Source organism: Scomber japonicus, chromosome 18 (genome assembly GCF_027409825.1).
Source record: "Scomber japonicus isolate fScoJap1 chromosome 18, fScoJap1.pri, whole genome shotgun sequence".
In the NCBI taxonomy this organism is placed as follows: Eukaryota; Metazoa; Chordata; class Actinopteri; order Scombriformes; family Scombridae; genus Scomber; species Scomber japonicus.
The window spans coordinates 27,966,828-27,991,949 of NC_070595.1; the positions used below are offsets into that span (position 1 = coordinate 27,966,828).

Here is a 25,122-nt window from a genome sequence, read left to right on the forward strand (position 1 = left end):
CACCCAGTCTGCCGTCTCTCTCTCTCTCTCTCTCTCTCTAACACACACACACACACACACACACACACACACACACACAGAGAGAGAGAGAGAGAGAGAGAGAGAGAGAGAGAGAGAGAGAGAGAGAGAGAGACAAACAGACAGACACACACACACACACGACTTCCAGTAACGGCGAGGGAGGAAGTTAAAGTTGAACGTATAGGACAGTCAGACTTCAGTCAGCAGAGCAGAAGGAGGAAAAACGTCTGAGGCAGGTGAGTGAATGATTACTGTCATTATTGATAAATCTGCTGATTACTTTTAAGTTTAATTGTTTAGTTGATTAAACTGTGTTAGAAAAATATGAAATCACACAGTTTGACGTCTTAGTAGTTTCCTGGTTTCTGCGTCCTCACAGTGATGTCACGTGACTCACTGCTGCAGTTTTAATCGAGAGAAGCATTTTCTCTGTGATCCCCAATGGTCTGAGATACCGCATGGAGCGTGCAGCGGGCACACGTACAGACACTTCACACACACATTGAACTTAAAAGCTGGCAGGGACGTTTGTTACGCCCTGTGTCACTCCCAAAGACTCGTAGTTAAAAGAGAACTTTGAGTTGATAACAGCTTGATGACAGCTTGTGGCGCACATTACTTAGCATTACTGCTCTCCACTGATATGACTGTGTGTGTGTGTAACATGTTTACCTGACAGTGGGTCACTGGTCACCGAACACTTTCAATATGGTACGGTAAGGTAAGACGTTAATGTTCCCGTACGCCAATTTGGTTGACAGCCAATAGTGAATGAATACTCAAACTATGACAACGCTAAAACAGCATAAATGTACAGAACACCCAATAACATTCAAGACAGAGTGACTTGATGCAGCATTTATTTGGGAAGGCTAAACCTTTGCTCTGAGGGAAGCAGCTGAAACTCAGCATGTAAAGAGTGCAGAGGGTCAGACACAATGAGCCCAGCCTTAAACACCAGCTACTCATGTAATCACACCAGTAATCTCACAACACAGTCTGACCAGCTTTTCCAATCTCCTCTTATTTTTAAGGCTAAAATGGCCGAACCAGCAAATTACATTAAAAGAAAGAACAGATTCATTAAAAAAAAACTTCCTTTAAAAAAAAAGTGCTGTTTAACCTTTTTACATAGGCCATCTGAATTTGCATTTGCGTCAAACTTCAGCTTATCATCCAGGACAGTACTCAGATGTCTATAGTGCAGCACTGCCATCACAGACTCTCCATTAATCACACAGGGTGCAGGAGGGATGGGCTTCCTCCGATAATCCACAAACATTTCCTTGGTTTTAACCACATTTATCTGGAGGAAGAACTGGTCACACCAGTTGACAAATTCATCCAGTACTGGGCCATGGTTTTGTTCAGAACCATGAAGATGACTAACTATAACAGAGTACTATATATAACTAACTAGTAACTGTATCGGAATGCAATTTTAAAGTAACCCTCCCAACCCTGGTTGTAGTTAAAGTCATGGAAACTAATAAGAAGCTGCTAAGTTGAGAGTCAGGACTGCGTTTAATATACTGTGTGTGTGTGTGTGTGTCTGCAGTGTTACTGGTTTACCTCTCAGACTCCTGAAGATGAAGAAAGGAGGAAGAGGAGGACGGGGTATCCATCTCTCTGGCTATGAGGAGTTGACTGGTCCAATGATCATCCTCCAACCTTCAGTAATGAACCTGGACCCTCAGACACAAAGTAAGAGACTGTTTCTACTGTAAACTGACCTGATGATGATTCAGTGAGATGGTTTCATGAAGGTTGTAGTGTAGATATGAAGGAAAGAAATAATGAAGTAGCTTCCATTCAGCTGTAATCTACAACAGATCTTCATGTTAACCAGAGACAGAGACAGGGCTGCTATTGCTGTTTGATTTTCCAGTCAATAAATGTAAAGTAGCAGCAGGTAACCCAGGGTGATATTTACTTAAGATTTACTAACAAGTCAAACTGTGTCTGTCCTTATTTACTAAAGGACAGCAGCAGCAGGTACAATGGAAGAGAACTGAGTGTTTGGTCTCATGTAGTACAGACTTTGTCTTAATGTGTTGCTGTTCAAAGACACTAAATATGGGAGGAGGTCATGTAAATGTATAGAAACAGCCTGCTGCAGCTGATTTATCACTGCAGACTGACCACTGCAGCAAACTGAGTCTGACATTTAATGTTTGGGAAAAGTCAAATATGTAAACCTGTTGAATCACACTCACACAGAGGGTGAGAGACTATAGCAGAAAGAGAGAGAAAAACACAAATGAAAAGATGCATTATGAAGACATTTAGCAGAGCTCTCTGTTCAGCAGCACAACACAAAGGAGCAGCAGTCTGTTTATTTTCTTATTCTTTCTCTAATTCTTTTAATGACTCAGAGCAGTTTAAAGGAGCTCTGTGGAGTTTTCTTGTTAATAGTTTTTGACAACATGCACTGTGTGTCTCCTTGTGGTCTAATAAATATGTGAATCTACTTTACACCTCATGAAACATTTGCAACTTTCCCCCCACAAAATAGTATAACATGTTAAAATCCTTCAAACAGCCTCTATTCCCTCATTACAAATTCTATGTCTGTTCTAGTCTAAGAATTTATAAATACATTTAGTTTCAGAAGTTTTACTACTTCAAACGATGTCTCCTACTTCACTGTTCACTGCACATTAAAGAAATGAAAGCCTGAGGATGAGCTCAGTATTAGCAGTTAGAAACAAAAGGCTCAGATCTAAATGTGTTTTTAGTTTGCAGATGTCAGGTTCAGGCAACTTAAAACACTTAAAATATCAAACAAAGGAAGACAAGACAACAGGATTAGAGTTTCTACTTGCAAGGAGAACAGACAGTGATCTGCTCAGTTACAATCTCCAACCCGCTCTGAGCAAACCTTGCCCGAACCCTTTGTTTTTATTTGGTTCAGGACCATCCCTAATTTACATAGTGTTGCTGCTCTAAAGGGTGGGGGTCACAAGTTGGTCACACACTCTTCAACGACTTCCTGAAAAACAACTTTAAAACAGCAAGCTTGTATACTATGACTATAAAGGTTAATGATTATAGAAAGGAGTAAATATGAGATAACTTTATGTACTGTTAAAGCAAACCGTTTTTGCTTTCCCGAGTTGGTTGATGCAGAAGAGAGCACCTCTGAAGACAAGAGTTGGTTCAATCACCTTTTTTATTTAACGCTGTTTGCAAAAAGCGGAGATCACTCTTACATCGAATAAAAGTATTCAAGCCCTTCACCCAGAGAGATCTGCTCTCTTTCTCTTTTGCTCTCCTTTTTGTACCATCCTAATTTCTATACTTCCCTTTCCCTTATTAGGAGATATTTTGCTGTTTCAACTATGACCTATTTCTGTTGCTTACTCTTTAAATGATTACCTTATTCTGCTGCTTATTTTAAGATCTGCACATCCTGTTTTACACATATTTAATATATTTAATATTTAACAGCTGTGCCCCCCCCCTGGATTTCTAATGCTGCATGACTGCAACTAGAGACAGAAAAAAAGGAACTGACAGCAAGCAAAGGGAGACAAGGACTATTTAAACATGAGGTAGGGGAACACAGGTGGAACCAATTAGGGGCGGGGTTAACAATCACAATGGAGGGAAAGCACACAAAGGGGGGAAGTCAGGATCTGAAATGAGAGGGGAAAAGGTGAGTACAAAATAAAACAGGAAGTGCATGACAGGACTGGACATGAGTGACTTGACTAAACAGAAACATACAGGACCCACACATGAACTAAACTAGACACAATCTGACATCACCATAATTAACAGATTTGACGAGACATAACAGTACCCCCCCCCCCAGGAACCCCTGAGTGATGGGCATAAAAGTCCCTGATCAGACCCTTGTCCACAATGAAACGTGAAGGGATCCAGGAACGCTCCTCCGGACCATAACCTTCCCAGTCCACCAAAAACTGTTTCCCACGACCACGGTTGCGAACCGCCAAGAGCTTCCTGACAGTATACACAGGGCCGCCCCCGATAATCCGAGGGGGCGGAGGAGGAGTGGCAGCCGGCACCAGAGCACTTTCTCTGACTGGCTTGACCTTGCTGACATGAAACGTGGAGTGGATCCTTAAAGACCTGGGAAGGCGTAGACGTACAGATACAGGATTAATGACTTTTGATATGGGAAATGGGCCCACAAACCTGGGAGCCAACTTTCTGGAGTGGACATGGAGGGGCAAGTCTTTAGTGGCCAACCACACCCTATGGCCGGGCCTGTAGGGAGGAGTCGGCTGCCTGCGTTTGTCAGCTGCCGCTTTCATCTTGGCTGAGCTCCGGAGGAGGACTCGCCGAGCACCGGCCCAAATCCGCCGACAGCGCCTGACCATGGCTTGAGCCGAGGGGACCACAATCTCCTTCTCACTGGCGGGGAACAGGGGAGGCTGGTAGCCGTTGACACTAGGGCTGGGCGATAAACCGATTTTATCGATTAACTCGAGTGTGTAGTTCACGTCGACTTGTTTGAATGAAAATCGTTTTTTCTCTTTAACATCCGCTAACGCTTCCCTTTGGCCTCCCGTAGAATGAGCTCGCCCCTCCCTCCCCCCGCACAGAGCGCGCATTTACCAAATAGTGAGTGATAGAGATAGTAGTGAGTGACAACATGGCAGCAAGCAGGGAAGAACTCGTTCCGAAGAAAGGCACTGTGTCATCCGTTATTTGGAATTGGTTCGCGTTCGCGAGGTCAGATTTAGACCAGACAACACCCCGCTGCAAAGTATGTATGAAGTCTGTTGCTAGCAAAGGCAGCAGTACGACAAATTTACTGCAGCACCTCAAACAAAAGCATCCTGTCGAATGGGTGAAATGTTGCGCGCAGCGAAATGAAAAAGACAGCAGCACCCCAAGCACCACACGCACAGCCGCCAAAATACAGTCCACCGTACCACAAACATTTTCAAACTGCATCCCATATGACAAGAGTTCGGCCCGCTGGAAAGCCATAACAGATGCGGTCGCTATGTATATAGCAAAGGATATGGTGCCAATATATACGGTGGAAAAGCCGGGGTTCATTAACATGATCAAAGTTTTGGACCCCAGGTATGTACTACCTAGCCGAAAGTTCTTCTCCGACGTTGCCTTGCCCAATTTATACAATAGCACAAGACAACGGATCGCAAAAGAGTTACAAGAAGAAGTGTCCTTTTACTCCGCCACCACCGATTTGTGGTCAAGTCGGACGATGCAACCCTATATGAGTCTCACAGTGCACTTTATCAACAACGACTGGACTCTGCGGAGCGTCTGCCTTCAAACAGCATACTTCCCAGAGGATCACACGGGTGAAATTGTAGCCCAGGGGCTAAGAGATGCCCTCAACTCATGGAACCTTGCCGAAGACCGACTCATTTGTATGACTACTGACAGCGGCAGCAACATGATTAAAGCTCTGAAGGACAATGCGTGGCCTAACCTGCAGTGCTTTGGACACAGATTGCACAATGCTATCGGTAAGTCTAATGGCATCAAGTGACATTTTTTTACATTAGCAACACAATCTAAGTAATGCATCATGTAATTAATGTAATTAATGTAATTAAGACAATATTATGACAAAATGTATGAATTAATACATTTTGAAATGTCCCCAGAATCTATCTATCTATCTATCTATCTATCTATCTAATCATAATGGTATACAATGTGTGTGTGTGTGTGTGTGTGTGTGTGTGTGTGTGTGCGTGTGCGTGTGCGTGTGCGTGTGTGTGCCCCCCCCCCCCCCCCCCCCCCGCGCGTCTTTGTTGTCACTTTGTAGCCGCTCCACAGAGGGCACATGGCTAATTAATATGCACGTGCTGACCATATATGGTTGTGTCCAGGTGTTCCGGGGGCGCAGTATGAGGTGTGTTTGGCACCTGGCTAAGTAAACTCGTGAGAAGGGGTAAATTCACTAATAGATGAACCCTTTGGCTTTGTTAAGCTAATATATTGAAGCCATGGGGGTCTTCTATTATCAGATTTACCTCTCCCTCTAGGTTAACTAACCCAAGTTTGTCACTTAACCACTTTTATGTAATACCTCTCTGGACTATTGTTTTTGTTGTTGTTTGTGACAACCAGTCTTAAAATAACACCTCCAGGAGGTTACAGTTTCATCTCTCTACCACTAGGTACTTATACTATATTGACAGGGTTAGATAGAATAACATTACTGAAAAGAGATTAATACAGTTTTCTTTGACTAAAACTAGACTAAAATAGTCAGGGACAATTCTGACTAAAACTAGACTAAAATAGTCAGGGACAATTCTGACTAAAACTAGACTAAAATGCTCAGACTTTTCGTCGACTAAAACTTGACTAGACTAAAAGGAGTATGAACATGACTAAAACTAATAAAAACTAAAACGACCGCTTGACACAAAGACTAGACTAAAACTAAAAGTAAAATAGGCCGCCAAAAACAACACTATGTGTGTGTGAATGAGTGTGTGCCCTTTGTGCATGTGCATTCATATTGTACAGAAATTGAAGCAAGACAAGTTTGTGAATGTAGTGGTATGTTCCCCTAAAATGTGTTTTGATTAGGCCTATGTATTTTTCATTTACTACAGAGAATGGTGTGAAGGAGGACCCATGGATCAATCGTGCTATTGGGGTATGTAAAAAGGCTGTGTCTGCCTTTTCTTACAGCTGGAAAAGAAGAAGAGACATGAGCGAAGTACAGGCAGAGCTTGGTCTACCCACTCATCAGCTGATAACCGAGTCCCCGACCAGATGGGGTTCACGCCAAAGAATGATAGAGAGATTTCTCGAACAGGAGAAGGCTCTAGTCCGTGTCCTTGGTTCGGACAAGAGAAGTCGCCATCTTGTGCCCACTTGGCAAGATTTGGATGTGTTGGAGTCGATAAATAAAGCTGTGAAACCACTCCAAGAATTCACTGATGCACTCTCTGGGGAGTCCTATGTCAGTGTTTCATACATTAAACCAGTGCTCCATCTTTTCAAAACCAGTCTCCTAGAGCCAGGGGAGGAAGACACAGAGCTCACCAAAACAATAAAAGGGAACATAATGCGGTACCTTGACGACAAATACAGTGACCCTGTAAAAGATGAGCTCTTGGACATGGCCTCACTGGTTGACCCAAGATTCCGCACAACCTACATTGACCCAGACAAGGTGGAAGAAGTCAAAAAAAGAGTTGTTGCTGAGCTGATGGCTCTACCTGCTCCTGCCAACAACAGTACACCACAGCAGCCTGGCACAGCTGTGCAGGTGCGCCAAGAAGATGCACAGCCTCCACCCAAGAAAAAGATGACTTTAGCGGCCTTCTTCAAACAGAATGCAGTGTCATCTCCCAACCAGTCAGAGGCAGAAAAGATAGAGACTGAGCTGAAATCTTACCTATTGACCCCTGAAGTGGACCCAGACACCAATCCTCTTGAGTGGTGGAAGCGCCACCAACCAAATTTTCCTAGACTAAGTGTCCTGGCAAAAAGATACCTCTCAATCCCAGCAACAAGTGCACCCTCAGAGAGGGTTTTCAGTGTGGGGGGGGGCATTGTTACATGCCACCGGGCATGTCTAAAGCCAGAGGTGGTAGATAGGCTTGTCTTCCTGGCTAAGAATGTTTAGAAATGTTTAGAAAAAAGCACCCTATGCTGTCATGTACAGATCACTGATGCTGTTGAATGTTATGTATGGTTACATGTCATGTTACATTTTCACAGTTTACAATGGCAGGGCCTGCCATATTGCCTTTTTGGCTAGTTGTTGTTGATTGCACTTTAACTCCAAGGGAGAAATAAAAATAAACAAGTATTTTTTGGAACTATTTCTTTGTCATCTGCATCTGAATTTGGGGGCTGTTGAGAAAATCGATTTAAATCGTAAATCGGATTTTTTGTGAAAAAATCGGGGATTTTTTTTTTAGGCCATATCGCCCAGCCCTAGTGCAGAGAGGGCAGTTTGGAGGTTCTTTGAGTCGGCTGAGTCCATAGTTGGTCAGTTCGTTCTGTAATGAACTTGACCCAGACAGAGAGGACTCAAATTCGCTTCTCAAAGAATTTGATAAGAACAAAAAACGCTCCCAAGGAGGATGAAAAAACAACAAAAAACACTCACTAGGAGGAGAGAAAAACACTCAAAGAACAAAACTCAAAACTTGACTTTCTACACTCAAAAACCAGAACTCAAAACTTGGATTTCTAATGCTGCATGACTGGAACTAGAGACAGACAAAAACGAACTGACAGCAAGCAAAGGGAGACAAGGACTATGTAAACATGAGGTAGGGGAACACAGGTGGAACCAATTAGGGGCGGGGTTAACAATCACAATGGAGGGAAAGCACACAAAGGGGGGAAGTCAGGATCTGAAATGAGAGGGGAAAAGGTGAGTACAAAATAAAACAGGAAGTGCATGACAGGACTGGACATGAGTGACTTGACTAAACAGAAACATACAGGACCCACACATGAACTAAACTAGACACGATCTGACATCACCATAATTAACAGATTTGACGAGACATAACACTGAACCTGCTAAGTTTATTGATCATCTCTGGTGTCACAGAGAGCTCAAAGAGAGATAGCTTACTGTCAGCATCATTAGGACTAGAATTTGATTTATCATGACTAGAGACAGACAGGAAGGATGAAACAGGATGAAACAGTGTGATATTACAGGAGGACAGTCACTGTGTTTCACTTGTTTCACTCACTTTTTATTGGAGGCTTATAAGATCACTTTCAGTCAGTTTTGCATTCAGCAGATGGATTTAACTCTAGTTTAGTTTTTAATTAATGACTAAATCACGTATGTAGCCGACTATTAAAATCCTGTGCTTTGTCCTTTTTACTTCACAGAACAAAAATCACACTTTGAGACAAGATCCTCATTTTCAGGCGCTGTCGGTTTTCCAGCTTTAACAAACCAATGAAAACATGTGAAAACGCCACAGTTCACTGAACCACAGCAAACAGGTGAGTTGTGAAAGCAGAAGACGAACTGGATCTTGTGGTGAGATTACTTTGTCAATTTGTTAAAGATTGAACTTTTATTCTCAACATTTAAGCAGAAAAATGTTAATTTTAACACATTTGACAACTGAGAAAACTCTGATAGAAAGCTCCAGAACAGCTACTGAGTAGACTTGTGATGAGACGTTTTTAGTGATGATCCTCTTGAGTTTCTCTGACTGCAGCCAAACTGGGCTTTTTGTGAAATCAGTCAGATCCAGTAGAAACACAGAATGAGACAGACAGAAAGAAACACAACTGTTCTCTTATCTGTTCTCTGATTTTACCAGAGAGCCAAGATGACGAAGGTCGACCTCCTAAACTTTCTGGAAGATTTAAAAGTTGATGAATTTAAGGAGTTCAAGTGGTACCTGAAGAATTTAACGGTGGACGACATCCCACCCATCAAAGAGAGCAAGCTGGAGGAGGCAGAGAGGCGGGATGCTGTAGATCTGATGGTGCAGAAATATAAATCTTCTGGAGCTGTGGAGGTGATGAAGAGCATTTTAAAGAAGATCAACAGGAATGATCTGGTGGAGGAGTTATCAAACATCGGCTCAGGAGCAGAAGGTCAGTCACAGGAAGAGATAAACATGACATCACATCCAGACAGCTGATCTGTCACAACAGCCTGTCTTTGTTTATTTTTAATAATTTAATATTAGGAGTAAGATTTTTTACTAGCACTTACATACATTGAAACAAAATACATCATCTGCATTTGATTTGACCCATCCTATACACTAGGGGTAGTGGGCCACTGCAGAGCAGCACTCAGGGTACATCTCCAGTTCTTTTAGCCAGTGGGGCACTGACAGCAGTATTAACCCTGACATACATGTCTTTGATGGTGGGAGGAAACCGGAGCACCCAGCAGACACTCAGAAAGGACCTGAGACATTCAGGGTTTGAACCCAGGACTTTCTTGCTATGAGACATCAGTGGTTAGGACTGTTGTCTCATCGTGCTTCGCAGCATGTTTTTGGACAGTTACACAGTATAATATTGTTCCAAAACTGTTTTAATCACGTTGACCTCTCATACAGTTGTGAAGACTGTTTGCAGTGGCACGCTCTGAGCTGCACCCTATCCTCCCCAAAACAAACATATTGGAAGGCTCATTTCATCTAATTTAATCTGTTATTTTTCCAATTCATTAATTCTGATAGATATTAAGACCATTATGACATGTATTTTTTTGATATGTTGATGTAATCCTTTATTTCTATTTTTGTATGCTTGTGTGCCGTAACAGGTGAGTGTACGTGCATTGTGCAACCGCCTATTAAAATCTTAAAATAACCTTAAAATAACAGTGAAATATGCCCCAGTAACCGTGTTCCTCTGCCTTAAAATAGCAACACGCCAACGATGCACCTGACCACACTTCATTATAATACTAACGTGCTCATGGATGCACAGACCGGTGCAAGTGCATTTGCAATTTAGACAACGTGGGCGCTAGGCGAGAAAATAACAACTGCATCGGTCTTAAACTAACAAATACACGTGCGTCGCAACTACCATCCATCGTGCGCTGGGTGCAATATAGGGCCCATAGCAGGGGCTGAACAGTATTGGGATGGGTACACATGAAGATGGACTAAAGATCACACAACTACACAGACATAACTACATGAGCCAATGCCCACAGTACATCTGGCCATATTTCCTTCACTGATCAACAGACACATGCAGCTCTGACTCATACAGTACTTAAAGCGATGGTTCAGCGTAATTTCAACCTAGGTTCATTTGCACCATAACGTCTATCTAAACACCCCCTCACCCCTTTTTTTTCCCTTGGTCGCGAATTGGTGGAATTAGAGCTATCAGCCGAATGGCTTAGTACGGGCGCTAATGGGACCAACAGTGTATCTGGTAAATTACCCCACTAATAATGCCTAGATAGACGTCATGGTGCAAATGACACTAGGTTGAAATTACGCCGAACCATCGCTTTAAGGCTGGTTTCACATTGTAGGGGTCATTTGGGGTTCAATTTTGGATTATTGAGAGACTGTGGGTACAACTGGTTGAAAACATGAATGAATTTTTATCAAGTAGCAGTGACATAATTGACCTATGGCTAAGCCCCGCCGCCCTCCACTCACTCGGACAAACAATCAACATTCAGTGACAGGCGCTATGACAGGTGTCACAGTAGGAGACATTTCGCAGGAGGCCATTGATGATTTTTGGAGACAGAAAGATCACCAAAAGGGTCTAAACTACGCATTGGAGGGATATATTAACCATTTTATTGTTGAGAAGGTCGATAAAAAGCTTCAGTTACAAGCCAAAATGTTCAGGTCCCAGTGCAAATGTGATAAACCACATCTCATCGCCATCACCATCTCAAACAACATCGTTGACATCAAAGAGCCACTGAAGTTAAGGTTTTTGGCTCAGAATATGAGAAAAGAATAACAGCCTTTTTACCATCTTTACCAAGAGTGTCTCTCCGTTAGTTTGATGCTACAGTACGGGACTTGGCCATAGGTCAATTGTGACAGGTGGTCAAGTTACTGTTATTTGTTACTGTTATCAGGGTTGTAGATCAGAGAAACTTTGACTTTTACTATGAAAGTAGCAGACGTTATTATAGTTTTATATTTTGGAGATGCATTGGGTATTTGTATAGAATTTGGGCCTCTATGAGATACTATGAGAAAAATTGGACAGTGTTCTGCAACATCGATGGACAAGACTTAAGAGTTCTGTTTAAAACAATGGTAAAAAAAGTTAACAATCAAGGTTGCAGTTTTATCAGTCACTCTAGTGGGTACTTCAGTCAAAGGATAGAAAAAAATAAGAAAATTATGTATCCACAAAATCTCAAGTTTTTTTTATATCTGTGGTGTTGATATTTGACATTTGAAAGGTGTGCTGCTTTAGCTGATTGAGGCATTTAATGTCCGGTTCATTAAGATCAAGTGATCTTAAAATAATGAATGAACAGCAGAAAACTAATTAAGTGAAACTGAAAAATTAAAAAGAAAGTTAAAAAAAACAAAAAAAAAAAACGGGTCAAACAGATAAATGAACAATTGAAGCCTGTTTTCAACACAGAACTTATCTCTTCATACTAGCAGAGGAGAATCTTTGACATGTTGAGGTATTCTTGGTCTAACCACAAGGCTATCATAACTAATGACAGCATGGTTTCCTCATTCTCTGGCCTCTTTCATTGCCGTGGAATGAAAGGGGAGATCATTACACAGAGACTTATTCTTGTATTTAAAGTCCAACTAAAACTTATACAAACACAAATTATCATCTAGAAGTCTAAATAAGTTAGTTCCCACCATTTCACATTTTACTGTTTATTAAATTCAGACACATTCATGTTGTCAGGAAAAGCTCTGACTCAGACACACAAAGCAAAACCGAACACAAAGTCAGGACCACACGTCTTCTATCACTAATACTGATAAAACAAGAAAGGCATGCTTTGATAATAAAGTCAATGTAGAGGAGAAATCTCAAACGGATTTACAGAAACAAGGTTTCTACTATGTGTATTAACATGTTCTGGAGTAAACTGATTATAGTGCATGTATGTGTATGTATGTATGTATGTATTATAAGTGCATGTAAACGCTGATAGTTGGTTCAATCCATATTTTTCTTCTCTTTCAGCAGGTGGTGATCTGCAGGAGGGTTTAGGTATATGTAAGTTCAATCTGACGAGGAGATGTCAAAATGTGACTGAAACAAGTGATGAACCAGGAGGTGAAACCCTCTTTGACGATAAATACACTGAGGTCTACATCACAGAGGGAAGGAGTAACAAGGTTGTTGCTCAACATGAGGTGTGGCAGCTTGAGACAGCTTCCAAGATGAAGACCCTCCATGACACTCCAATCAAATGCCATGACATCTTTAAAGCCTTACCCAACCAAAAGAAACTCATCAGAGTCGTTCTGACTAACGGTGTTGCTGGCATTGGAAAAACCTTCACAGTGCAGAAGTTCACTCTAGACTGGGCAGTGGGCTCCGAAAACCAAGATATCAGTCTGGTGGTTCTGCTTCCATTCAGAGAGCTGAACTCGATCAAAGATGAGCAGTACAATCTGATCATGCTGATCCAAGAATGCCATCCAACATTAAAGCTCACAGCAAAGAAACTCGCTGCCTGTAAAGTTCTGTTCATCTTTGACGGCCTGGATGAAAGCAGACTTTCACTGGATTTCAACACCAAGGAAGTCGTGACTGACGTCACACAGAAGACATCAGTCAGCGTGCTGTTGACAAACCTCTTCAAGGGGAACCTGCTTCCTCTGGGTCTCATCTGGATAACTTCTCGACCTGCAGCAGCCAATCAGATCCCTCGTCAATGTTTTGACAGGGTAACAGAAGTACGAGGCTTCACTGAAGACCAGAAGGAGGAGTACTTCAGGAAGAGATTCGGTGATGAAGAGCAGTCCAGCAAAATCATCTCACACATCAAGACATCCAGGAGCCTCCACATCATGTGTTGCATCCCAGTCTTCTGCTGGATCACTGCTACGGGTCTGGAGGAAATGTTGACTTCAGAGCAGAGAGAAGAGCTGCCCAAGACCCTGACTGACCTGTACTCACACTTCCTGCTGGTTCAAACAAAGAGGAAGAAGAGCAAGTATGATGGGGAACATGAGACGAGTCCAGAGGAGCTGACAGAGGCTGACAGCAAAGTTCTTCTGAAGCTGGGGAGGCTGGCGTTTGAACAGCTGCAGGAAGGAAACATCCTGTTCTACAAAGAAGACCTGGAGCAGTGTGGTCTTGATGTCACAGAGGCCGCAGTGTTATCAGGATTTTGTACACAGATCTTCAAAACAGAGAAATTCAAGAAGAAAACAGTCTACTGCTTTGTTCATCTGAGCGTTCAGGAGTTTCTGGCTGCAGTCTACATGTACCACTGTTACACCAGCAGGAACACAAAGGTACTGAAGGACTTCCTGGGAGAAGACTACAGTGACTCATCTCTGGATCACTTCCTGAAGAGAGCCATGGAGAAATCTCTCCAAAATAAAAATGGCCACCTGGACCTGTTTGTTCGCTTCCTTCATGGCCTCTGTCTGGAGTCCAACCAGAGTGTCTTAGGAGACCTGCTGGGTCAGACAGAGAACAGTCCAGAAACCATCCAGAGAGTCATCAACAACCTGAATGAGATCGACATGGATATCTCTCCTGACAGAAGCATCATCATCTTCCACTGTCTGATGGAGATGAACGACAGCTCAGTACATCAGGAGATCCAAGAGTTCCTGAAGTCAGAGAACAGATCAGAGAAGGAACTCTCTGTGATCCACTGCTCAGCTCTGGCCTACATGCTGCAGATGTCAGAGGAGGTTCTGGATGAGTTGGACCTGGAGAAGTACAACACAACATGGGAGGGACGACAGAGACTGATTCCAGCTGTGAGGAACTGCAGAAAGGCTCGGTAAGTCCATGTTGTGTTGTTGATGTGGGTCCTTATATTACTCTCAAGAGTTCATCATGAAGTTGTCCATACTCATAGTTTTCTGAGAGTGCCGTGATGAATGAGTCAACAGGCTCCCCTGGCTGCTGTACTCTCTTGTTGAAATTGGCTCGTTCATACAGCATATGACGTTCTCTTTAGGGACAAAATATCTGTTGAATATCTGTTTGACAGACTCATACCGCTCACACTGCTCTCTGGTTAAATCCAATCCCCGTAGCAAGTCGTCAGCCTCATCTCCCATACAGTAACTAGCGTATTTACTTGATTAGCGTCGGATGATTCATTCATGTTATGCTCGAATCTTGAACATTTGCTGTTAATGTGGCACATATTTTGTAGGTAAATGTGGATTTATTTAAGTAAACTTAAATGAAAGTGACCCTGTTCACCAGTAAAAGCAGATTATCTGATATTATCTCTGATACAAGTTTGTATCCAGTGTAAAAAATTGTAATTGCTATAAATACATGCAGGGGCGCCGCTAGGGATTTTGGGCCCCATGAAAAAAATCTTTACAGGGCCCCCCAACACAGCGGCGAAATTTTTTGATGCTATTTTACATACAATTATGCATTTTAATGGTATTTTTGACTATCATTACCATATTTGTGAAAGAAGAACAACATGACAGTTGACATACTAGGGGAAGAACTGAGCACTCTGAATACAATGGAATTCATTTTGATTCATTTATTTGCTGCAACACTGATTCTTAAATTGGAAATAAACTCTTCCATGAAAAAATAGCAATTATAATCAGTGGAGAGAAAAAAAATCTCAGCAAAAACAAAAACACCATCAAAATACAAAATTTCTCATCATTTAAGTAGAACTTAATATATGAAAGAATGGCAAATATATAACGTTGCCGACTGAGTCAAGCTTCCTTTTACAACCTTTCAATCACTGGTGCTTGCTCAACTTTTCTCACCAAAAGCCCAATGCCGAGCCTTCTCACGTGCTTATCAGGTCTTTGAAGTCCAGCTTTCTAGCCAACTGACTCTCAATTGACAGCATGGCAAGACTGCAAAGTCTTTCCTGAGACATTGTGGACCTCAAATAGTTTTTTATCATTTTTAGTTTACTGAACGCTCTCTCACCACCAGCAACAGTAACTGGCAGGGTGCAAAATATGCGCAAAGCGATGCACACTTCTCCAAAGATGCTTTGCAGTTGCAGCTTACAAATTGCATTCAGGAGTTCAAAAGATTAAAATTGTTCAAAATGACTTTTATTTCATTCATTTTAATTAATCTTTCCCATAACAGATTGACCTTTGTATTGTTTTGAGACTGTAGTAAAATGTATTATTATTATTATTATTATTATTGTTATTATTATTATTTCAACACACACAGCTGCTCACTTCCTTCCTCATGTGGGGGCACTGGGGCTGGTTCAGGGGCAGGGGAAGTTGGGGGCTGACAGACTCTGCTGCTGCTGCAGCTGCTGGTGCACTTGACTCTGTTCAGAATGAAGCATCATTTTGACAGAGGGGAGATCAACTATTATTGAATAAGAACAGCTTGATAAATGTTTGGATTGATTATTAAACTAATATAGCAGTAAAATGTAAAAATCCAGAGTTTTCTTGAGCTAACATGGTGAGAAAAGTGAGCTAGCTTATAGACCACAGACAGGGACAAAGTTAATATTCCATAACTTTCTACCACAACTAACAAACCCAAATACTGGGTGACATATTGTCGACCCTTCAACTCCTTCTCCTCTCTTAATTTCTTTTCTTTTTTGGCTGCCTGATTTTTGAGGCATACTGCCATCCCCTCCTCCTTCCCCGCTGCGGCGCTGTGTGACAAACCTCCGGTGTGCTACCTGCAGCTGATCCAGTCGGACTGAACCATTTTACATAAATAGAGGGGGGACTCTGCAGGCGTTGATGTTTCCAAAACAAATAAAGTTATTGTTACCAGGACATTGAAAATAAAACATTTGTGATTATATGTTAGTTAATAACTTAGTGTCATTATTTTTTCTGTATTATAACTTCATCATCATTAATCAATCATGGGCCCCGTAGAATCCGTCTCCTTCACCCCCCCTTTTCGGCGCCCCAGAATACATGTGCTGAATAGTAACTATGAGTACATGTGCTCTAGGGTTTATACAATGTGCCTGTGTCAATCAATCAATCAAATCAATCAAACAACTTTATTTATCCCCACAGGGCAATTCAGTTTGCAGCCTCAAGTCACATGGAAAGAACAAAAAAAATGTTGATGTTAAGAACATGCTCGCCCAAAACAGAAACTTTACGCAACTATTTTCTAATGTATGTAATGTATTTAAAAAGAAATCAGATTTTCCTTTGCACAATGTTATATGTTTAATGCTAATATGACCTTTCTGACATCATGCTAAAATAATTCAACCTTATCCGTTTGTTAATCGTGTTTCTTCTGAATCAGTTTTTCAGAATCTCTGAAAAGAGACTTGTCAACTAAACGTCATGCAGTCATCTGACACTCATTTAAATATTTAATTATGTACAGTCAAACCATTTATTTGTTTTTTATTTGTCATCACTGAGTAAATGTAGCTGCTTATAGATGTGAACCTGACAGTAGCAGGTAGCAAAGAGAGATGATCTTTATCAACTGGAACTGTTCACTGAGCTGAACTGAGTCAAAATATCCTACAGTCACATTAAAAATAGTGGACAGTGAAACTGGTTTTCTAATCAAGATGTCCTTATGTTAACTTTGTGGAGACAGACATGGGATCAGATCACATAGAAAGACTGTGCACATTATGGAAGCCTCAATGTAACTCCATTTTCTCTCCTTCATCTGCAAGATTAAAGCAAAATTTCATGTTGCTGTACCTCGGACATACTCTGCAAGGTCTCAGTGAAGGCGACATATCTTTTGAAGATATTTGTGGTCGCGAGTAAAAAAACGATAATGGAGTGCAGGCTTCAGAAGAACCCCCTCACCATCACGGCCCTCATCAACATAATCAACTCTATCCGCCTAATGGAGAAGATGACTTTCACCCTTCAACTCCAAAAGGAGAAGGGGGATGCATATCGGCATAAATGGGATTGTTATAATCATATAGATCTTTAGTAACCATAACCTTTTGTTCTTTCGAGACAATTTGAACTCTGAACTGTACTTGTGATTTTGTTCTTCTTCTTTTACTGATCTGTGTATTGTCACGTCCCAGACCTCTTGTTTTTCTTGTCTACTTGTTCTTTGTCACTCATGCAAAACTTGAAAAAAAAGCGAAAAAAAAGATTAAAGCAAAACAAAGATTAAAGTCTGGAGAAATGAGAGAGAGTGATGAGAATTATTGTTTCATTTAAACACACTGAGATACAATTAACTGAACTGGGAGTGTTCTGGTAGCTGGTTAAGACACATATCTTATAACTACAATGTCAGTGGTTCATTTCCAGCAGTGGACCTTGGCTGCATGTTATTCTCTGTCTCTCTCTTCTTGTTTCCTGTTTATCTTTCAACTATTGCTTTTTATTAAATGAATTTATTTAACTTCAAACTGTTTCATCATCAAATGAAGTAAAATAAAGTGTCCTCTTTCATGTTAACATATATTGTAATATGTGTCATTGCAGACTGTCTCACTGTCATCTCAGAAAGACTCACTGTGAAGTTGTGGCCTCAGTTCTGAAGAACAACCCCTCCCATCTGAGAGATCTGGACCTGAGCCACAACATCCTGGATGATTCAGCAGTAAAGTTTCTGTGTGCTGGACTGGAGAGTCCAAACTGTAAACTTGAGACTCTGAGGTCAGTTCACTGACTGTAGATTTGTTTCTATATTCAATTAAAATCTTTCATTGATTCTTTCATGCATTTTCAAGGATTTGCTTTTAGCTCAAATCTGTAGAATTAAAATTTTTCAAATTTAAAATCAGTAGTCTTGTTCTGTGTTAAAATTACTTACAGAGTTTAAACTAAGGGTGCACTCACACTAGACGATCTGTGCTGCGCCCGAGCATATTTGATCACTCTGAACAGGGCCTGGTTCTGTTGGACTCGGGCAGAGATAGGTTGAACATGACGTCATCATAGCATCAAAGAGGCATAGCAACAAATATGGCAGGAAAGGGGTTGCTTTGGTCTGTGGAGTGAGTGTGTGTTAGACGTAAGCATCTTCTTCTTCTCCTCCTCCGTCTTCTTCGTCTGTGTTTAACGGCAGTTTGCATCGTAAATGTTGCATCTGGAGTTAAGTGGCTCATGATCTAAGCGTGCTTGGGGCTTGCAGATCGTTATGTGAGTGCAGGCCAGCAGGGGAGTGGGGACAATCGTGCTCCGGCACAGTACAAGGCAACCTGGCTTAGTGTGAGTGCGCCCTCATAAGAGGCTTCAGCAGTCTGAGTTCCACGTATCAAGTAAGTATGTTTGTGCTTCTTCAGTGTTTCCTTGCTGAGCTGCAGTAAAGGGATCCAAACCCAAAGGGGGAATTTTGTTCTAAATATTTGAGTCAGACAAATCAAGTGTGAGTCTACCAGACTGTCAAAGCCTCATATTAGCTCCAGCTGAATGAAGTCATTTCCTACAGTGTAGCTGTGTTAGGACGAGACCACTTCAGTCAGTGTGGACAGGAGGAATGATTACTGCCACCAATAACATGTTTTAATTACACACACCTCCTAAACTACCCAAACAGGAAGAAGAGCTGATTTAATAGATTCAGACATAGTGATGTTGATCTACACATTTAAAACCTGAACACATCTGATTGGATTGTAAATGGACTTTAATCTACATAATTTATTCTTTATTCAGATTGTGTGGTTGCAGTTTGTCAATGATCAGCTGTGCTTTCCTGGCCTCAGCTCTGAAGCGCAACCCCTCCCATCTGAGAGAGCTGGATCTGAGTAACAACAAGCTGCACTATTTTGATGTGAAACTGCTGTCTGATCTTAAGGAGAGTCCAGACTTTAGACTGGAGACTCTGTAAGTTCACTGACTATCTGTTACTATTGTTGATCTTAATGTTTAACAACGGAACCTAATTTATGTAGATACATAACTTACATCAATGAAATTAGTTAGTTGGTTTCTTTTTTCCATATTTAGTTTTTGTACTGTACGGTTTAGTCTGTACAGTTAGATTGGATTGGAATAGTACTGATATCACACATATGATATCAATTAACCCTCACATACTGCTCTGGGTCAAATTTGACCATTTTTCTTATGTTTGGGAGCTGTAAAAACATAATACACACATTTGGTTTTGGCCAGACTTTTTCTAATATTACCCACAATATAGAAAAATGGAAACAATTTTTTTTTGCAGCTGATACACATTTTTATATATGCAAAGGTGCAAGTTTGACCTGTGTTTATTAAACAAATTCATAAATCACCATTCAAACAAGTTGTATTCATAATATTCTATGAAATATTCTCCTAGACCATAAAACATTGAGTTTTTCCATAAGGTTAATAAAACAGAAGGATTAATCAAACGTGTATTAATGACTGATGGGGAAGTTATGAACATGAACTGATGTACAGACTAATTATGAGTCAGAATATGAACAGTATGTAAGGGTTAATAACATAAAACCAAACATCACTGTATGATAAACTACAGCCAAGAAGGGCACATTATACTCTGCAGAGTGATGTACTATATTCTACAGTTTATCAGCATAGACACAGAGAGGTGGAGCTGTTGAGCTGTTACCTCCATCTCCAGCTTCTTCTGTCGGCTTGTACTGCGTTTGTTTTGTCTTTTGGCATCACTGTATGCTGACTACCACATAACAGAGAAATTGATAATGTTGATTCGGTGCAGACTGACCAAGAAAGTTTTGTTTTTTTCTGATCTTTCAGTTCAACAGGGTTTAATTTATGATACAGCACCGCCACACTTCCATGGTGATAGAAGAATATCATGCAGCCAGTGTCTTTATTAAAGTGAATTAGTGATGAATAACCCTCTAGCATGAATCATACATCCACATAACAGACTGATTTTATATGCATGATCTACGATAACAAAAATGATTGGATTATAAATGGATTTTAATCTACATCATTTATTCTTTATTCATATTGTGTGACTGCAGTTTGTCAGAGACCAGCTGTGCTTCGCTGGTCTCAGCTCTGAAGTCCAATCCCTCCCATCTGAGAGAGCTGGATCTGAGTCTCAACAAGCTGCAGGATTCAGACGTGGAGCAGCTGTGTGATCTTCTGAAGAGTCCACACTGTAGACTGGAGGATCTGCAGTAAGTTCACTGACTGACTGTTACTATTGTTGATCTTAATGTTTAACAACTGAACCAAATTCATGTACATACATAACTTACATCCATGAAATATTTGAGTCAGACAAATCAAGTGTGAGTCTACCAGACTGACTGACTGTTACTATTGTTGATCTTAATGTTTAACAACTGAACCAAATTCATGTACATACATAACCAGACTGTCAAAGCCGCATATTAGCTCCAGCTGAATGAAGTCATTTCCTACAGTGTAGCTGTGTTAGGAAGAGACCACTTCACAGTCAGTATGGACAGGAGGAATGATTACTGCCACCAATAACATGTTTTAACTATACACACCTACTAAACTACCAAATACAAGAAGAAGAGCTGATTTAATAGATTCAGACAGTGATGTTGATCTATGGGTCAATGACGTATAAGGATTTTCAACAGGTCAATTTTAAAATAATAAAAATAGGAATATATATTGCAGTAGTTCAAAGTACACATAAATTCATATTTAAATAGTAAATTAAGTGTTTTATGTGTTTTTTTCATCTCAATGAATTAGAATTGACCTTAAAAAAAGTCATGTGGTGCGACCATGACCTATCTTAAAATAAATGAATTTCCTTAACATGCTTAACTATTTTTTTTTACAAGTTTTGAGTAATATAAAGTATTTAGAAACAAACTATTTGCATGTCTTTTGAGTTTTGGTAAATAATAATCTCATATTTATGTTCTATAATGTCACACTTGCCTTCTTAAATGAATGTAAGACTTATTTTTCCTGTAAATTACTTAAAAATTATTTAAAACATTTAAAAATACAATTCAGTTAAACATACTGTACCAGTGATTAATATTACTGCCACATGAAAGTGATATTTTACTCTGAATTTTATAGTTATTGGTATTATTGGTCACACCACATGATGAATGGTCACACCACATGACATAAAGACCTCATATCATTAAAAATCTATTGAAAGAAATAGAAAAACAATTACTTTAATGCAGAATAGAATTAAACCAGTGGTTGTATTACAATTTCACAGAATTTTTATAAACTCAAACATTTCATAAACATTTTTTAAAACAGAAGTGCAGCAGGCCTTCATTGCCTTGTCATGAACACACTTATCATTTAATTTGACAATGGAATAAGTCAATTTTGATTATTGAATCATTTAGAACAGAAATATTTATTATCTAGTCATCATCAAGCTGACTTGATTTTATATATTGAATCTTTCCCTACTGTTTTCTTCATTAGTAGCTGAGACAGAAATGCAAAGTCATGCGATAAATCTATGGTGTATCACTTTGGACTATTGATATATTTTATCTACAAAAATATTGAGATACACCCCGTAATCATTGAATTCTGATGTTTTCTTCAGGTGTATGAAATCAAGCCTTGTAGTCTGCATTTACACACATTTGTGAAAGAATGAGTTGCTCTGAAGAGTTCAATGAATTCAAGCTTGGTTTGTCAGTTTGTGAAATTTGTTCCCTGCTATATATTTCACTGTCAACTGTAAATGGTATTATTAACAAGTGGAAATGTTTAAGAACAACAGACACTCAGCCACGAAGTGGCAGACCACATCTAGTTCATCACAAAGATAGGGTTGAGATTATGAGCCAGGCCTTCTCATCCAACATCAATGTCTGATCTCAGCAATGCTCTTCTGAATGAATGGGCAAAAAATCCCACAGCCACTCTCCATAATCTTGTGGAAAGCCTTCCAGAATAGTTACGTTACGTAATAGTTAATAGTTACAAAACTCCATATTAATTCCTGTGGATTTAAAAAGGGATATCATGAATGCTCATGTAGGTGTCATGGACACATGGCCCAATACTTACTCTATACTCTACATAGTGTAGATGAACCTGCATACAAAAACTGCAATCCATCCAAGTAATGAAAAACATACCAGAGCGATATGTACTTCATGGTGCTTTATTTTTGGCTTTAATGTTTACAATTTTTACCTTTCTCTTCTCCTAGCAGGGTACATCGCTCTTACTGCAGGGTCAGAATTAACACACAGCCAATGGCAAGCAGTTTTAACCTTGCATGGGAGTGTGATCTGGTAAAATAGATTATAACAGTTAGAAATAAATAATGCTTTACAAATGAATGCATAATTGCCAAAATGACATTGCATTTTTCTCATATTATACAAAAATTAAACGTAAACTGTTGCTTCTGAAATCTTACAAAAACTTACTCAAATTGCATACAAATATATTCCAAATAATACTAAAATAAAGGAATTAATGTAAATAAATAATTAACTGAATATAAAAGTTTCTAATATTGGACATATCTGTCATTGAAAAGACTCTGCAATGGTCGCACCACATGATATTTGGTCGCACCAAATGATATTTTCAAGTTCAATCAAAATTTACAGGCACAGAATTGACCACCTAAACAAAACAAGCTAGCTTGCCACAAAAAGGTCACTATGAAATGTATATTCAAAACATATATTTGTAGAAATAACGTCATATTCATTGTCTTCATGATATCAAAATATGGCAACTACATACCAGCCATTAAAAAGCTTCATCCAAGGGGTACAAATCTGCTTGTTAAATCCATGGATCCTTGGCAAACTAGTGTATGATGCAGCATCCTTTCTTTGAATGATTTTCATCATAAAAGTCCCAGCGTGGTTGTTTCTTGATGGTCGCACCACATGTTATTTCATAAAATCATCATCATCAGACAAAGTTTGTTTATATGCCATGACGGAAAAATAAATACAAACCGTTTGCAATTTTGTACAGTACTATGAAGCACTCTGGAAAACATGCCAAAAAGGGCAGAACATAAATTTGAATAGTTTTGGAGTAATTTCAAATAAGTTTTCATAACAGCAGTCATGGCGAGGCAGTCGCACCACATGATATTTTATTACTTTAAATAAAAGAAAAATTACTAATAACTTGTGTTTTTGAAAACTTAAAGTGAATACCTATGAAGGAAAGCTACTACATATATATGGTATTTATTTATCCATTTCAACCTTTTTCTAACTGTATAAAATGCAGTCGGACTGCAAATGTAGGCGTCACGTCATTGACCCCTATACATTTATAATCTGAACACATATGATTGGATTATAAATGGATTTTAATCTACATCATTTATTCTTTATTCAGATTGAGGGACTGCAGTTTGTCAGAGACCAGCTATGCTTCTCTGATCTCAGCTCTGAAGTGCAACCCCTCCCATCTGAGAGTGTGGGATCACAGCATCAACAAGCTACAGGATTCAGACGTGGTGCTGCTGTGTGATCTTCTGAAGAGTCCAGACTTTAGACTGGAAACTCTGGGGTCAGTTCACTGACTGTCTGTTACTATTGTTGATCTTAATGTTTAACAACTGAACCTAATTTATGAACAAACATAACTTACATCCATGAATTTATTTTTTTCTATATTTTCAGTATTTTACTGATCAGTTTAGTCTGTAGTTATAAAAGATGACTGATTCATAAAGAAACTGTAGAAAATGTTCACTGTTAGTTGTTAAAGTAAATGAATGTTTATAATTTTTGGTAAAGAGTCACATCTGTATACAGAAGATCCTCTCAACTAATATCTGTTTGAAACTGATCAAGTTTACTTGATGAAGGAGAAATATTTCTTTATTATATTCTTCAGTGTGTTTTAATTATTAATGTATGATCATTGATCCTTCAGAACACACAAACACACACACACACACACACACACACACACACACACACACACACACACACACACACACACACACACACACACAAATATATTAATGTAAAACACCAGACACTTACAAATGTATTTACAATTTATTTATATTAAATGTTTTGAATTAGATTTTAAAAACTATCCAAAACAAATACTATTCCAAACAAATCACATTAAAAATAGAAAATTTAACAAAGAAAAATGAATTAAAATGTGCAAAACAGCATCAAACTGTTTTAACAGTGAAACAGTGTGAGATTGTCATTAGAGTAGATTCAGATTAAGAAAGACACTAGGGCCTGATTTACTAAGATCCAAATAAAGACTACTACATTGCGTGTGCAGAGCAACAGTTTGGTTAAAGTGTGTTTTGCAGCTGATCTACTAAGAATAACTGCACAAATGACAACAGGTGCAGACAGCAGTATTTAAATGTTTGAGTGTTTTGTGTCCCGGACGTCAAGTCTGCCCAGATTTTTACACATTCAAAACCTTTAGTAAATCAGGTCCTAAGTAAGTGTTTCAGTTTAGAGGAACTGATCCAGTTTCTTCCCTCTGTAATTATCTTGCCTTAATATAGTATTAAGGCAAGATAATAACAAAAAATCCAAAATTCCAATCTGAGTCTATTGGCAGCAGATGTCAGATCTGTCCTGTAGCCTACTTTAAATTTTGCATATGTGCC

The 25,122-nt window shown here is 39.7% G+C and overlaps 2 protein-coding genes across 2 annotated transcripts in view; both read left to right on the forward strand.

The window, feature by feature from the left end:
* LOC128379341 (NACHT, LRR and PYD domains-containing protein 12-like) overlaps positions 1–25,122 on the forward strand; it is a 51,440-nt gene that overhangs the window by 22,405 nt on the left and 3,913 nt on the right. The window contains exons 2-8 of the mRNA XM_053338958.1: positions 8,857–8,973; positions 9,300–9,579; positions 12,655–14,434; positions 18,072–18,245; positions 19,248–19,420; positions 20,527–20,701; positions 23,868–24,041. Coding sequence (XP_053194933.1) covers positions 9,309–9,579; positions 12,655–14,434; positions 18,072–18,245; positions 19,248–19,420; positions 20,527–20,701; positions 23,868–24,041 — 2,747 coding nt within the window. The 5' untranslated portion in view covers positions 8,857–8,973; positions 9,300–9,308. The remainder of the gene's footprint in view (positions 1–8,856; positions 8,974–9,299; positions 9,580–12,654; positions 14,435–18,071; positions 18,246–19,247; positions 19,421–20,526; positions 20,702–23,867; positions 24,042–25,122) is intronic.
* Positions 5,003–7,621, forward strand: LOC128379340 (E3 SUMO-protein ligase ZBED1-like). The gene is made up of 2 exons (XM_053338957.1): positions 5,003–5,495; positions 6,600–7,621. The coding sequence occupies exons 1-2, from the start codon at positions 5,003–5,005 to the stop codon at positions 7,619–7,621; spliced, it is 1,515 nt and encodes a 504-aa protein (XP_053194932.1).

Coding starts and splice junctions, on each gene's coding strand:
- LOC128379340 (XM_053338957.1), top strand. CDS start 5,003: ATGTATATAGCAAAGGATATGGTGCCAATATATACGGTGGAAAAGCCG. Junction 5,496..6,599: donor CAGATTGCACAATGCTATCG/GTAAGTCTAATG, acceptor CATTTACTACAG/AGAATGGTGTGAAGGAGGAC.